The 15,549-nt window shown below is 51.4% G+C and overlaps 1 protein-coding gene across 1 annotated transcript; it reads right to left on the reverse strand.

The window, feature by feature from the left end:
• Nucleotides 1–1,992: 1,992 nt before the first annotated feature.
• Nucleotides 1,993–15,079, reverse strand: Necap2 (NECAP endocytosis associated 2). Its single transcript, XM_076861190.2, has 8 exons — nt 14,955–15,079; nt 12,391–12,491; nt 9,743–9,847; nt 9,580–9,661; nt 8,653–8,761; nt 6,114–6,288; nt 2,977–3,061; nt 1,993–2,150 (listed from the first exon to the last, which is right to left on the reverse strand). The coding sequence occupies exons 1-8, from the start codon at nt 15,044–15,046 to the stop codon at nt 2,102–2,104; spliced, it is 798 nt and encodes a 265-aa protein (XP_076717305.2). The 5' UTR covers nt 15,047–15,079; the 3' UTR covers nt 1,993–2,101.
• Nucleotides 15,080–15,549: the final 470 nt, after the last annotated feature.

Here is a 15,549-nt window from a genome sequence, read left to right on the forward strand (position 1 = left end):
ATTTCCAGCCTCCAAGCACTCAGAAGTTCCTCATCCAGATGGGTAGTGAGGGGACATGAAACAGACACCAGAAACTACTCCTGAGGGCTCTTTGATGTAATTATTATTAGTATTCAAGAGGGTTTTCAATTTCCATTTTTTCTCTTTTTCACTAGTTATTGAGGCTAGTTTCATGCCTACAATAAAAACTCATCCATCTTTTCATCGGAAATGGGGATTGAACCCAGGGCACTTGACTGCTGAGCTGTATGTATCCCCAGACTTTTTTAGTTGTAGGAAGACAATTCTTTTATTTTTACTTATTTTTGTTTATATGTGGTGCCGAGGATCTAACCCAGGGCCTCCCATGTGCTAGGCAAGCCCCCTACCGCTGAGCCACAACCCCAGCCCTCCAGACCTTTTTTTTTTTTTTTTTTTTTTTTTTTGGGATTGGGGCTAAGTTGCTTAGGGCCTTGCTAAGTTGCTAAGGCTGGCCTCAAACTTGCAATTCTCCTGCCTCCCTTGTTGCTGGGATTACAGGTGTGCAACACCACACTCAGATCCAACCCCATATTTTTCAGAGAATCTTCAGGTACAGGAAGCATGGCCTTTTGACTTTAACCTCTCTGCATGCATCCTTCCTCCCTGGGAGAGGCTTCCAGAGGTGGATGTCAGTGAGCCACTCCCTCCAGCACAGCCCTTTCTACCAAGGTTCCATGACAGAACCAGCCTTCCTTCAGAAAGTGAATTCAGGCATCTGCTCTCACAATGTCCCGAGGATGGGAAAGACTCTTCTAGACAGGAGAGACGTCACTGGTTACCACAGTGGCCAATCTGAAGCCTTAGCCCTGCACTCTGTATCTGGACACAGTGGTGAGGGAGGTGGCTCTCAGTCCAGCTGTGGCATCCTGGAGAGCAGAGCAGCCATGCTGCCAAAAACACACTCATCTCTGACGTACATTGACGGAAGTAAAGATATTTATTTTTTAATCTTAAAAATCTGGTCCCACAAAAAGGCCAATACTTTTTCAGTTTGATGCTCTTGACCCTTAAAAAAATCAACTGCGAGGTAAGGTTAACTCAAAGAATCATCAAAAGTGCACTCAGATAAATCAGTAATCCAGGCCATGCTGGACTCTGAATTCGCCGAACTTCTTCTTCCTTTTGTCATTCACAGTCCTTGAAGGAGAAAAGAAAGTGAAAAGCTGTCTGCAGATAAGGCACTTCAGAAATCACCAGACAGAAAATCCAAGTCCACCAGGTGCTGTGCTGCGAAACTGAGCCCAGGGGGCTGCAGCGGGCAATGAGCCAACCCAGCTCCGCAACAGCAGCTTCTCCCTTCCCGCCAGACCCTGCCCCACCTGGCTTCCAGCACCTTCATCGGCCTGTGCTGCCTGCCTGGCTGGAAGACAGAAACTAGGCAAGTGGGCAGAGATGAACACTGCCACCTGGCACTCAGGCAGCCTGCTGGCAGTGAGGAGTGACTTCAGAGGCCCTCGCTTGCAGCTACCCAGCAGAATACTCCCTTCTGCAAAGATGAGTTAGTGTAGGTTGGAGCAAAAGCAAAGCACAATACTAAAACCTCTTACAAGCCACTTAATCCTTCCAACATCTCCCAATGGCCAGTTCAAGCCATGGCCTAAAGATCTGGCAGAAATTAGGAAGGAGTCCCTCTTCTCGAAGGTACTCTGACTTAAGTGGCTACCAACAACAGGAGGCAGAAAGCTCCTGCCCAACAGAGATCCCAGGACACCCATCAACCCTGAGGAGGGCTGATCCGAATCCAGGCGCAAACTCAATCCATTCTGCTGCTTTGGGGGCTTGTGTTTAATGCGGGTCACTGAGATGAAGGAAGGCCAGTTTCAGAGTCTCCTGCACATCAAGAGACAGAGGGACAGGGGTTCTGGGTCGTTTCTTCTCCTGTGTTCCAGCTGCATACCAAATCCCAGGAGACACTGCGACAGGGTGTTGACTTACTGCCCCCTGTGCTCAGTCTGTCAAGAAAGGCAGGCAAGGAGGGGAGAGTGGTGCTCCAGGGGCCAGCAAGGAGTGCTCGCCTCCTTCCCAGATGAGGCAGCGCCTTCCCAGAAGTCCAGGGAGGAAACAGGGCTCTGTGCTCAGGTCAGAACTGGACCCAGCCTGTGCCGGACTGAGGCTGGCTGGAAGCCGACCTGTGAGGGGAAGATGGGGTAGGAGTTCAGTTGTTGGAAAGCAGATTCAAGTTGGCTTTTCTTTGGCAGAAAGAGCTCTAAATAGCCCATCCCTAAATGGTTTAGAGCAGTGGCCAGAAAACTACAGGCCAGGGACCAAGTCTGTGTGTACTTTTAGTTAATGTAAACTTTATTACAAAAAAAAGCCCTCTTAAATTAGCTATATCAGTCTGTGGCATTTTTAGAAGTAAAGTCCTCCTGGCCATGCCCACTTGTGTCCACACCCTCCGTGGCTGCTTTACTGTAGCAACAGCAGGACAAGTACCTGGACAGAGACCATGTAGCCCACACAGTCTAGACCATTCACTTCCTGGTCTTTAGAGAACAAGTACACAGACCCCGATCCTAGAACCTGGTGCAACAGGAATTCGTGTCTTTCCACCTGATCCCAAGTGAAGACTTGGAATCTTAGAGAGTCAGAGGTCCTCTGAAGCCCAAAACCTAGGTCCTGATTCTCAGCCCAGCATTCCAAGGTAGCTGGGGACAGTGGGAAAGGAAGAGAGGTACTGGGACAAGCCAAAGCACTTGATGAGGTGGTTCAGATGCCCAAACAGATTTGCTAAAGATGGCCAGAGGCAGTGGACAGCGGTGAAAAGCTTTCAGAGAGGCACAAGAGAACAATATGCCACCCAAAGCAGGCACTCTGGGGCACTCTGTCCTCTGGCTGGCCTGAAAGTGTCCAAACCAGAGCAGATGCTCACAGCACCAGGAGACATGTAGAGCAATCCTAGGTTTCTAGAGAAACAGCCCTGGTCCCAGCCACCCTGAAGAATGTGGCACTCCTTACCCTGTGGATTTGGTAAAGTCTCCCCAGATGTCAGCAGTGGCAGCAGTGGCAGGCTTGGGCTGTGGCCAGGATTCAGTGGCACCTCCTATTTAATGTCCCCAAGTCCAGCAGGTAGGGAGAGAAGACAAAGAGACAGGGAGTCAGAGACCTTGGTGACTGGTGATCAATGTCATGATTCTAGGTGGCTGAAAAATACACACAAGATGCTTGGGGCATCAGAAAGCTGGTGAGTCGCCACATTTCTACCATCTTCTCACAAGGCCTTGAGGGCCTCTGGGGAAAGGCAGAAAGCCACAAACAAGGCGGAGGAGAGGTGCCAGAGCACAGCTGTTTGTCATTACTACCTGAGGCTGTTTCCCACCATGTACGCTGGAACCCATTTGAATGTACTAATGTACTATGTCCTGCCTTGGCTACCTGCATGGAGAATTCCCCACCCAAATCACAAGGTCATCTTCACCGGAAGCCTCCTGCACGTCTGCATCAACCAACTGAGGAGGTTACATGTTAGACATAAGTCAAGTCCTGAGCCCCCAACTATTCAGGGGGCAAGAAGACCCTTCCAGAAAAGGTGATTCAGCCACCCCCCATTCCTCCATGCTGCCAACTCTCTCTTCGGGAGAGTCTGTATCTGCCATCTCTGCCTTCCCACTAATTTGCTATTTCTCAGCTGCTCTGAGCTGGGAGACTGGATAAAACAGGGCTCTCAATGGTGCAGCTTTACTTTGCCAAGTGTTCATCGCACATTACTGACAAGAGCTTAAGCACAGCCTGTAGCAGACTACAGGTCAAGACTAGCCATGTGACTTTGTGCGGGTCACCAATGTTTTAGTTGTCCTGTCTCTAAAATGGGGATGGTAACGATGATTGCTTCCCAGGACACTGTGAGAAAGAAGAGTGTTAATGTTCTTGAATGCTCAGAATAGGCACAGGACGCAGTGGTGTGGGTGATGACATTCATAAAACGGGAACTAACATCAGGCTTGTGCACACAGCATCCTAGATATCGCTATAAGTGCTCTGAGTGGATCAGCTCACTTGTTCCTTCCAGAAAACCTGTAACTGTAGGCATCACTGCTACCCCATCCTAGAGGTGAGAAAACAGGCCCAGACAAGCCAGCAGTCGCTGATGACTGCACAACGGAGGGCCAGAGCTGGACCTCAGTGGTCTGGTTCTGGAACATACAGTGAGTGCTCCACATATGTCAGCTATTTGTGACTTGCCACTGAGCCATCCTGCCTGTGGACAAGCTAACTGTCTCACACACTAGGATAGAAGCTCCCCAGAGCAGGAGCTCTACGCTGTACAGACAGCACCCAACTTGAGGATGGTCTGATTCAGGATTTTTCAACTTAATAATGGGTTTATCAACTTTGTAATGGTTTATTAAATACCTCTTCAACTTATGATTTTGACTTCTGATGATTTTGCCAGGACATAACTCCATCTGTCATAACTCAAGTGTCTGCCCTCGCAGCATCCCCAAGGCTTAACACTCCACAGGACAAGTGTCAGGTGCTAAAAATGCATCAGCACCAAGGAAAGGCTAAGGCAATGGCTCCAGCCACTTACGAGTCAAGTGTGGAAGCACAAGCTTCTGATCCCAGCAGATCAGGAGGCTGAGAGCAGAAGGATTGACAAGTTCAAAGCCAGCCTTGGCAACTTAGCAAGACCCTATCTCAAAATAAAAAATAAAAAGGGCAGGGGAGGACTGAGGCTGTAGCTCAGTGGTAAAGTCCTTGCCTTATATGTGTGAGGCACTGGGTTCAATCCTTAGCACCACATGAAAATAAATAAAGATACTGTGTGTTTATCTACAACTAATAAAATATTAAAAATAAATAAACAAATAAATAAAATTTAAAAGGGGGCAAGGGAGGGGCTGGGATTGTTGCTCAGTGGTAGAATGCTTGCCCGGCATGCCTGAGGCACTGGGTTTGGTCCCCAGTACCACATAAACAAATTAAATAAACAAAATAAAGGTATTGTGTCCATCTACAACTTAAAAAAAACGGGCAGGAGAGGTGGCTCAGTGGTTAAGCATCCCTGGTTTCAATTCCCAGGGCGCGCACACACACACACACACACACAAAAAAAAAAAAAAAACACAATGCAAATGAGATTGTAGATTCTTGCCCCTGTCCTTGGCAATGGTCCTATGGCCCCACTTGGAGAAATAATGCTTAAAGATGAATTCCTGGTGCCAGCGCAGGGCTCCCTGACTGCAGTTCCTCTCAGCCCCCTGGTTGGGGTAGCACCACAAGGCAGAGGTTAGAAGTCAGACCTGCAGATAAAGCTGCCAGTGGCAGGGACTCTCTCAGGAATGGGGAAGGCTTCCTGCCTGGAGCTGCCTGAAGAAATGGGTGGCATGGGGTAGAAAGGGGGCTGGTGACCTGGGTCAAGGCCAGGAGCATCATGCTGGGCAGGACAGTGGGCTGGGAGGGCTGGCGTCCCATTACTAAGAACTTGAGGAACCCAGGGGCCTTTCCCAGGCTCATAGCACAGTCTGCTGAGGTAGCCGCCTCTCACTTCCTGGGACCCCACAGCATACTAAAGAGCTCACTCCAAACTCAATCTCCAATTTGAACTCCCCTGCTCACCTTGGCACCCACCTCCCTGAGTATACAGGGCATCTAAATGCCTGAGCCTGAGTCACACTCTTCCTCTGCCTGGAACACTAATACCTCTGCCCCTTCCTTCATGGTCCAGTTCCATGCCACCTCCTCCACGAAGCCTCCCAGACCATGTTGGAGGCTGGTGAACCAGGGCCACATCCATTTGGTCTTCATGCCTGACCCACCCCGCCCACTAAATGTGAGCTGACCTGTCTCCATCACCCACTCACTCAACGCCCACGGAAGACTAGGAATCTGCATGCTGATGATTTCACAATAGTGAACAAGTCATTGTCCCTGCTTATCAGGGGAGGGCAGATGCCCTAAAGGAGAAAGCAGAAGGTGTTAAGGAACTGAGAACCCCCTCAGTATGTGCAGGGTCCACATTGTGGTGCCCTCCTTCTAGCCTGACATTGACAGGTACAAAGGGACACATTACTGAGTATGAAAGAGGGCAGCCACAAGCCCCCAGCTACTGGGGAAAAGGAAGTCGTAGGTTCACTGTCCACCCCAGCACTGACCTGTACCAGGAGCAACTACTGGCTGTACAGGGGACCGTCCTGTAGACAACTGCTCCCCAGGGGGTGGGATCAGTGTGGAGGTTTTGCCCCCTGGGGGCGGGGGAAGCAGGCTCAGCCCTCCTGTGCTGGCGGGCCGGGCTCGGGGACTCCCGGTTCCTTCCTTCTTCTTTATGTTCTAAATGGAGACAAGGAATGCAAATCAGTTCTGCAGAGTTCAAATGAATCAGATAAACCTTATGAGGAGGGCCCAGGGGACCTTCAAACCCCAACATCTGTATAACCAAAGGATGGTCCTTCCCCAGCACCTTCATTGTTAGAAGTTGTATCCAACGCATCACAACTCGAAATCCATCACCAATGCGGTTAATTTTAAAGCCCAGCACCTGATTTCATTATCATCAGGGAAGTGAGCATCAAAACTATATTAAGCCAGGCTTGGTGGATGTGACTGTAATCCCAGCTAGGCAGAAGGTCAGAAGTTCAAGGCTGAGGCAGAAGGTCAGAAGTTCAAGGACAGCATGGGCAAGTAGCAAGAGACTTTTTTTTTTTTTTAATATTTATTTTTCAGTTTTCGGTGGACACAACATGTTTATTTTATCTTATGTGGTGCTGAGGATCGAACCCAGCGCCCCGCGCATGCCAGGCAAGCACATTACTGCTTGAGCCACATCCTCAGCCCAGCAAGAGCCTTTCTTAAAATGAAAAGGACTGAGGATGTCGCTCAGAGGTGGACGCCTGGGTCCAACCCCCAGTACTATTTCACGTCCACCAGAAGCTGACAGCACAGGGTACCACTGCTGACATTCATGCTAAGAACATGCCACTGCAGGCTGGGTGGGAACGGGAGAAACTGCTCTGTAGACCTGTTAGAAAAAATCTATGAAGCTCCACACAGGAACTCCTGGTCCTTCAATTCCACGCCTGGGAGAAACCCTGACAGCAATGCACACTCAGGTGCACCAGAGACAGGAGCTGGGACACCCCCAGTAGCACTGTCCTAGTCATCAGCACAACAAACTAGACGCATTCCCACAAGGAACACCAGAATGAATCAAGGACGAGCAAGGACACCCTCCAAGCGTTACCCCAGGAAGAGAGCGGAGTCATAAACAAATGAGAACAAAGCTTGCAACTCCACTCGTGAAAGTCAAGAACAAAGTCTAGGTATCAAAGTTGGAGGGTGGGTAGTTACTGGAAGGGACCAGGGGGGACTTCCCCAGTGCTCAGTCTTCTGCTTCTTAAACTGGGTGCAAGTTTCTGAGCAGTTTTTGAAAATTTGCAGAGTTCCGCATTTATGATTTCGGTACTTTTCTGTACACACACCTGTTATACTTCAATAAAACTTGAAACAAAAATACGAAGCAGCAAATGTGAGCCAGAAGCTAGCACAAACGACATGGATGAGCACAACACGGCCTGCTGCTTGTAAGGAAGGCGGCAGCTGAGTCAAGTAGGGAGCCTGGCCTGCAGTGAAGCATCTCTGAGTCCCCAGGGTGAGGCCAGCAGGGCCAGTCACCTGCAGTCTAAGACTCCCAAGAGTTCCTCACCTCCCTGCACCCTGACATCCTCGTCTTTTCAAAAGGGGAAGAATGTTTAATTTATATGAGAAATGCCTAAAAACACTACCTGGCCCCCAGCTGATGGTCATTAAATGTTAGTTTCCTCCAAGCAAGGGAAAGAGGCACAGCCCATCCAGTCCACTGGATTGAAACTGCATTTTCTCCTAAGGACCAGCTGCCCAATTTCAAGGGTCCCAAATCATCACCAGCATGAAGCAGAAAAGAAGAGAAAGAGACGGTGAGTAAAGAGGAAAAGCATTATTCTAGAGTTACAAACTTCCTCAGAAGCTGAACCCATTTGGTCCTTGGTGTCCCTGAATCACGACTCCAAATCCCCCCTTCACCAGTCACCAGGTAAAGCCAAGTCTTGACAACCCCGGGCACCCCAACCTGCTCCCATCCAACAGCAGCTGATGGGGCTGAGCCAGATGCCTAGCTGCTCAGACGCCAGGGCCAGGACGACTCGACCAGCAGAAGCTGTCCATGCTCCCTGCACTGCCCTGACAGTTTGTGGCCCAGAGCTGCCCAGAATCTTCCTTACTCAGGGCATAAGCCAAGAGGCAAACTGAACTGACCCCTCCTGATCCAGTCTCACAGCCAGGACACCAAGTAACCCACATTCCTTCTCAACTCACAGGCGCTTCAGGTGCTCTCCCCTCTGTCTGAAGTACTTGTTCCCTTGTCCCTTGCCTGTGGGTCACTACTTTTAGGAAGCCTTCCTTGGGTCCCCCAATCATGGGCTTTGTGTCCTTCCTCTAGAAGCCCACAGCAGCAGGCATCCCAGGGTGGCAGACCTCTCCTGCCGTGTGATCACGTCTGCTTGCTCAGCTGTACTCTGAGACCACGACAGCAGAGCTCTGTTCGGCCCAGGGCGAGCCCAGCACCAATGGAACTGAAGTGGGAGAAGAGGAGCTCTGGGCCAGGTGGCCACAAGTATGGCATGACCATGGTCAACTCAGCCAAGCAAGGGTGGGACTCACTGCGATGTTGAGCTTGATGGTCTGGCCCTCCTTGAAGCCCAGGTCTAACTTGGGGCCTTGGTCTGGGTTCTGGGCTTGCTTTGCAAACTCACACTGCTGTTTCACCCACCTGGGGAGAGAAGGAGAAGGAAACAGTCAGCTGGAAGAGACCCGCTCCCTGTGCTCGCGTCCACTCACAGTGGTCCAGGGAGGCTTGTGTTGAGGTAGGGTGGGAGGTGGGGGCTCGGGTCCTGATGCTTTCGCAGCCACCTGCATGTTGGTTTCCTCAGCAGCACAACTGACAGTTCTAGTGAAGACACTGTGAGAATTCAACCGGTCCCCTATGCAGAGGGTCTGTGCCCTAGGGTCTGTGCGCTGGGCTCCAGGAGGTGAGGGTACTTGGGCCTTGCCTCCCCAGCCCTTGGAATGGTCTGTACACACCCCAAATGGCCATCTGTGGGATGCTGTCCGTCAAGACAGATGCCCAGAAGAGGGCAACACAAAGGTCCCCTTTCTTCCTGTCCTCCTCACAACGCCACCTGTGACAGAGGCCAACCTGTTGGCAGTCAGTGATGGACACGGACCTTCCTGTCCTCTCTTTCATAAAGAACACCAGGGCATCAGCTGAGTGGTTTGGGAACCCAAGTGCCACTTATGACATCAAGAAAGAGCAGGCCCAGAGAGGCCAAGAGAGACGGATAAGGACTCAAGCTGTTCAGGGGCTGGTGAGAAAGAGACGGAACGTTTCAAAGGCTGGGTCAGCTGAAGGCGCTGGTAGAACCTGGTGCTGGGGAAAGAAGACGTCACAGTAGACCAGGAAAGGCAGGGAGACAGGAAAAGGCGGCTGCCTGAAGAAAGGTTGCCCTGAGGCCCCGCCAGCGGGAGGCCACGCCAAGTCATTCTGTCCAGGGAAAGAAGGGGAAGCACGAGCCTCCTAGAAACACTCACTTGAAATGATCCTGCAAGGCCACGTTGAAGTCAAAGGCATCACCCCGGTCCACGAAGCCAATCCCAATGAACGCCCGCCGCCCTGCGGAACAGCACAGTCAGTCCCGCTCTTCCGGAGGCAGAGGACACCTTTCTCAAGGGGGGTACCCAGACCCACGCGTACCATTTCCGTCCTCAATGCGGATAACGAAGTACCTGCTGGAATCCGTCACACTCTCCACGGCTGTGCCAGGAAACTGGTCCACTGGCGCCTGGGCAAAGAGCTCCCCTGAAAGCACAAGCTGGGGTGAGCCCCGAGCCCCGCAGCCTGGAGTCCAGCTCACGGCTGGGCCTCCCACCAGACATCTCTGGCAAGCCGGGCAGACAGGCAGACCTGACTCTGGGATCCCAATCCAATCCATTCTTGCTGAAGGGAAGACATTGGAATGTAACTAAGGAAAGATCTCAGTCAGTGGTTTACAGGTCAAATCTAGCACCATTTTAATATTTTTTTTTTAACTACCAAACATTCCAAAATCATATTACACGTAAAGCAATCCAGACTTCTTTTAAAATAAAAAGTTCTACTGATGCTGGGCCTCCAATCCCTTGAGGATGCAGAGTGGAGCCACGATCCACCACCCACCCATTCCCTTCGCTTTACCCCCTGACACGACATGCCAAAGCCTGAGGGCCCTGACACAGGTGAGTCCGGGTCTAGATGGATCACGTTTTTGCAAATCCAGTAGCTGAAGCAGGACTGTAAGAGGGGCCAGAGAGCCCTGTGGAAAGGAAGGAGGGAGTGTCCACACCCATAAGACTCCAAAGGAGGGTAATTTAACTCAAGCTCAGAGGCAGGGCAAGTGTGACTCGTTTTAAAAGGCTCCCTGGTGAAATGCACCCCCCATCAAGCATGGGGCTCCACAGTTGCAGTGAGCATGTAAATCTGTGAGCACCTGCGACAGTTCTACGTTCTCACATGCTATTTCATGGGTGCTTTAAGCACTTAACATTTTCTAGTGAGTCCTGTGGTCTAGAGGTTACTGAGTAAAGGGCTGGATTAAATCAAAACTGATGGCTCAGCTGGGCGAGGTGGCACACACCGGTAACCCCAGCAACTCAGGAGGTTGAGGCAGGAGGATCACAAGTCACAAGTTCGAGTTAGCCTGGGCAACTGAGGGAGAGCCTCAGCAACCCAGCAAGAACCTGCCTCAAAACAAACAAACAAACAAACAAACAAATAGGCTGGGCAATCCTGTAATCCCAGCAACCTGGGCTGAGGCACGAGGATTGCAGGTTCAAGTCCAGCCTCAGCAGTTTGGCAAGGCCCTAAGCAACTCAGCAAGACCCTATCTCAAAATAATAAAAAGGACTGGGGATGTACCTCGGTGGTAAAGCACCCTTGGGTTCAACCCCCAGTACAAAACAAACAAATGCTGATGGCACCAGAGTCTGCAATTATTGTCAATTTATCCACCCAAGTTTGGAACCTTGGGACCTAGACCTACCTGGATGCCTTCAGCTTAGAGGAATAATTCATAAACAGGGATGATTTTGCTCCCCTTCCCCACAGCGCACAGTCTAGAAACACTCTTGGTTGCTACAATTCAGGAGGTGCTACTGGAATCTGGCAGGTCAAGTCCAGGATGCTGCTAAATAGCTCACACTGGACTCATCAGCCCCAAACGTCAACAGCACTGAGGCTGGGAAACCCTCTGAGAAACCCTGGCCCAGAACGTTACACTCACAACCTCCTGGGTAAGTAAGCAAGGTTTGGCTCAAAACAGTGGCTGTCACATTAGGCAGTTAGGTTAAAAGTCCCCAAGTTTCCCCCAAAACAAGAGTACTGCCACACCCTAGTGACACCAACTGGGCCAGAATCCTCTGGCCTAGCCATGGCAGCCAATACTCACCTTGACAACACCATGTTCCAAAGGAACAAATCCATGATGAGGTGCCTTGCAGTTCACAAGGCAACTGGCAAACTATCTGCTCACTTCCTATTTCCAACAATTTTGTGAGAGAAGAACCAATGTGATCCTCATTTGGAGGCCAACACTCCAAGGAACACGTGGCCCAACATCTCAAACAGAATGCGTAGTTCGAGAACAGGCAGCCGGTTCTGCCTCCAGATCCTTGCCTTTTCTTCTGCTCCACTAAGGGGAATTTCCATGTGTTAGAAAAAGCAGCTGTCTGACTGCATGGCACCTGAGCTGGCAATGTGCGGACGCGCCAGGGCCTCAGGCTGGGAGACTCCAGCGTGCTGCCCTCCAGGGCTCACCCAGAGGCACTGGTAGCCCATGACTTCTAGGGAGATTTCCGCAGAAGCACTATCTGCCAGCTGACCCCAGCACAGCTCAGCGTGGCTTATCCTCTTGCTACAGAGAGAGCTGAGGACAACAGTTTCCAGCTCCTTCACTTATCAGGCGGGATCGGCTCTGGGGAGTTACCGTTTAAGTGATTAGCAGAATTCCTGAGGAAGGACCAGAGCTCAGCAGCTGTGCGCCTTTGCCCAGCTTGTCCTCAAGGCAAGCTCCAGGGCTTCCTACTTCCTTCTGGGACCACTTTGCAAGTCTCCTCTCCTTGGCCTCCAAAATTAACAGACCCCCAAGAGAACAGAGGCTTGACAAGAAATATCCTTTATACACTTGGGGGCAATGGTGTCTACAATTAAGATCCGGGACAAAGGCAGCTGAAAGGTACACTTGAGGCTCCAACTCCCAGGATAGGTTCCCATGGCCCCTGAGCAGCCTGGCTAGGCCCAGGTGGCCTCGTCCCTCCATCACGGGGAGGTGTGGCACCTCAGCCCAACACAGCCTCCCTTGCCTTTACCTGAGGTCCTGTCCTCTAGCTTGATGTAGGCCACCTGACCCTTCGCAGTGATCCGCAGCCGGCCACTCCATGATGGCTGGTCCAGCTGCCACTCCGAGGCCCTAAGGGGACAAAAACCACTGAGCCTCTGCCAGAGACTGTTGCTCTCTTTTTCCAAAGCTGGGGACAAGAATGGAAAAGGCTGCTTGTTCTAGACCAGAGGTAGCAAACTTTCTGTCAATATTTTTGGCTTTGCAGGCACCACAGCATCTGTCATGACTAGACAATTCTGGTGTTAAAGAGAGAAAGCAGTTGCACAATACAATAAAGCATGCTGGTGCTTTAAGTATTTTAAGCAAATATTCTACAGAGCATGGCTATAATTTCAATAAAACTATAGACACTGAAATCTGAAATTCATATAATTTTCACAGTGGGATATATTCTTCTTTAAAATTCTTCCCAACCATTTAAAAAATGTAAAAACCACTCTTAGTTTGTGGGCCATTCAAAAACATAGTGAGTTTGGGGCTGGGGTTATGGCTCAGCGGTAGAGCGCGTGCCTTGCACATGCAAGGCTCTGGGTTCGATCCTCAGCACCCATAAAAAATAAATAAATAAAGTTATTGTGTACAACTACAAAAATATATATATATATAAAAAAAACATAGTGAGTTGTAGTTTGACGACTCTGTTCTAGACTAGAGACCTTCTCCCAATAGAGATTTCCTCCTAGTTTCCTCTCCACAGAGGAAGCAGCTGGAGGGCCTATTGTTCCTGTGTAAGTCCTGTCCTACTGATATGTCCCTAACTTGATCTGGCCTTGAACTGGAAGAAGCTGCACACCAGGGTGGTCACAGTGACCAGTTGGGACCACTGAGACCATCTTGAAGGAAAAGTACAATCATTCATAGACAAAGAAAAGACCAGAGCCTGAGGCTACATGTGAAAAAAGGAAGTAGATGCTTAGGAAATTCTCAAAGGCAGCAACAAATCCCTAAACTCAGGAAAGCATGGACCTACAGAGATAATCTCATTTGCTCTGTGTGTGTGTGTGTGTGTGTGTGTGTGTGTGTTACCAGTGATTGAACCATTGAACCCAGGCCTTTGCACAAGCCAGGGAAGCAGGCTGCCACTGAGCTACACCCCCAGCCCCTCATTTGGCACTCTTAAAGCAATAACTTCACATTTTAGTTCTAAGCAGTAGCTCAGTGAAAACTCCCAGACAGTAAGAGCCATGGGTGTTTCCAGGAGGCTTTTCTTGGGAAGTTCCTAAGCATAGGTCAGCTCTCAAGAACTTGGATGAAGGCTGTTTTGAAGACCACACAAATGCAGATGCTCAATTCAGAAGTCAGCAGACTCAGTTTCAGTTCCCCTTACTCAGCTACAGCCTAAATCTTAAGATTCAAGCAAAGAAGAGGTCAAAATGCCAGGGCTGGCAGTTTCCTCAATGACAAACCAGCTAGGGCTAGTGTTTGGTAACTTCGCTGTCTGCAGTTAAGTGTTCAATAAAATACCTACTCGCTAGAAAATTCACCATGGCTTTTGTTACACAACTGCAAAGTAACAAGAGGACAGATATGTAGACACCCCATCATTTTACATTGTAGGTCAATCCTGTATTTTAAAAAAACTTGCACACACATTGCCTTCAAAAGCCACCCCATGGCCAGAAACACTGGCACATGCCTGTAATCCCAGCAACTCTGGAGGCTGAGGCAGGAGGATTCCAAGATAGAGGCCAGTCTCAGCAACTTGGCCCGAGACCCCTGTCGCAAAATAAAAATTAAAAAGGGCTGGGGATGTAGTTCCGTGGTAAAGCACCCCTCGGTTCAATCCTCAGCTCCGCACTAGCCCCCCCCCCCCGCAAAATGCCACACCCCATTCAATGGCACAAAATAGCCATGAGCTAGGTTATCTGTTTCGGGGATTATCTTTATTCCTCTAGTTTTGACAGGTAATTCAAACGCGAGATAATAAAATCATACAGTACAAAAGGGTATGCAGAGACTCTCCAGCCCTGGTTCTGCTCCCCGGGACGGTTTCCGGGTTCCCTCCCAGAGACAGACACCCATCTATGCGTTTACAAGCACAGGGTGGGGATTACACTAGACAGGTGCGGTGGGTCCCTCCCTGCCACTACGGCTACGGCCAAGGGTGAAATGCGTGCCAGGGAAGCCGGTGGCCAAGGGCCCCTGGGCTCAACTATCCGCTGGAAGCTCCGGGACGGGTCCCTCCAGCCGGTTCTGGGTTCCCTCCCCTCCCCTCGGGGACTTCCGCCAGTGACAGGTCCCCTCCCCACTTCAGGCCGTCCAGGATCCCTTCAAGGCCACCACTCCTGGCCAAATTCGGGACACCGGCAGCCCACCGGGGTCCCCCTAGGCTAGGCTCTGACGCCCTCCCCGTCGCCAGGCGTCCCCCGCGTCCCGCTGAGACGCCCCAACCGCGGGTCCCCTCCGTGGTCTGGTCTCCAAGCGGGAGAAGCCGCAGCGACATCACCCCTGCCCCTAAACCGGGAAGGGCCGCCCTCGGCTCCCGCGGTGGGGCGGCGGGGAAGGGGTTTGGCAGGGCTAGCGGAAGGTCACCTGTATCCGCGGTTGGTGGCCCGCGGTGGGATGCGGTAGACGTGGACCTCCGGCTTGACACAGAGAACAGACTCGTACTCGCTCGCCTCCATCTCGACGCCCGGAGCCCACCGGACTTCCGGCTCCTTCCCCCGCCCCCATGGGGCCGGAAGCAGTGCAGCTCTATGACCAGGCTCTGGCTAGAGCGGCAGCTCGCGGGCCTCAGCACCCCGTTCGCCCGCGCGCCCTCTGCTGGAGGCCGTAGCTCGGGACACGCGGGCTGCGTTTGGGCGCCTGGCGCTGACTTGAGGACCAGGCGCCTTAACCGCAGGGAACGCTTCAATGCAGCCCACGCAGCCGAACGCGTAGGGTGATTGCGGGTCATCGTCCGCCTCTACTCCAGCCCAGGGGCGCAGCGGCTGAGAGGCAAAGCGTAGCCCGCCCTGAAGCTCCTCCGTCCTCCAGCCCCTTGCTTCTGCTGCTCTTCTGCCTAATACCCTTCCTTCCCCTGACGCTGTGAGGCTGGCCAGGGTTCTAGCGAACTCCCGCCCGACCATCCTTCTGGTCCCCGCTGTAACGTACTCCTGTGCCCCCGGCTCTGGTGGCCCGGCTCAAG

This window comes from Callospermophilus lateralis, chromosome 7, assembly GCF_048772815.1.
Source record: "Callospermophilus lateralis isolate mCalLat2 chromosome 7, mCalLat2.hap1, whole genome shotgun sequence".
NCBI lineage: Eukaryota > Metazoa > Chordata > Mammalia > Rodentia > Sciuridae > Callospermophilus > Callospermophilus lateralis.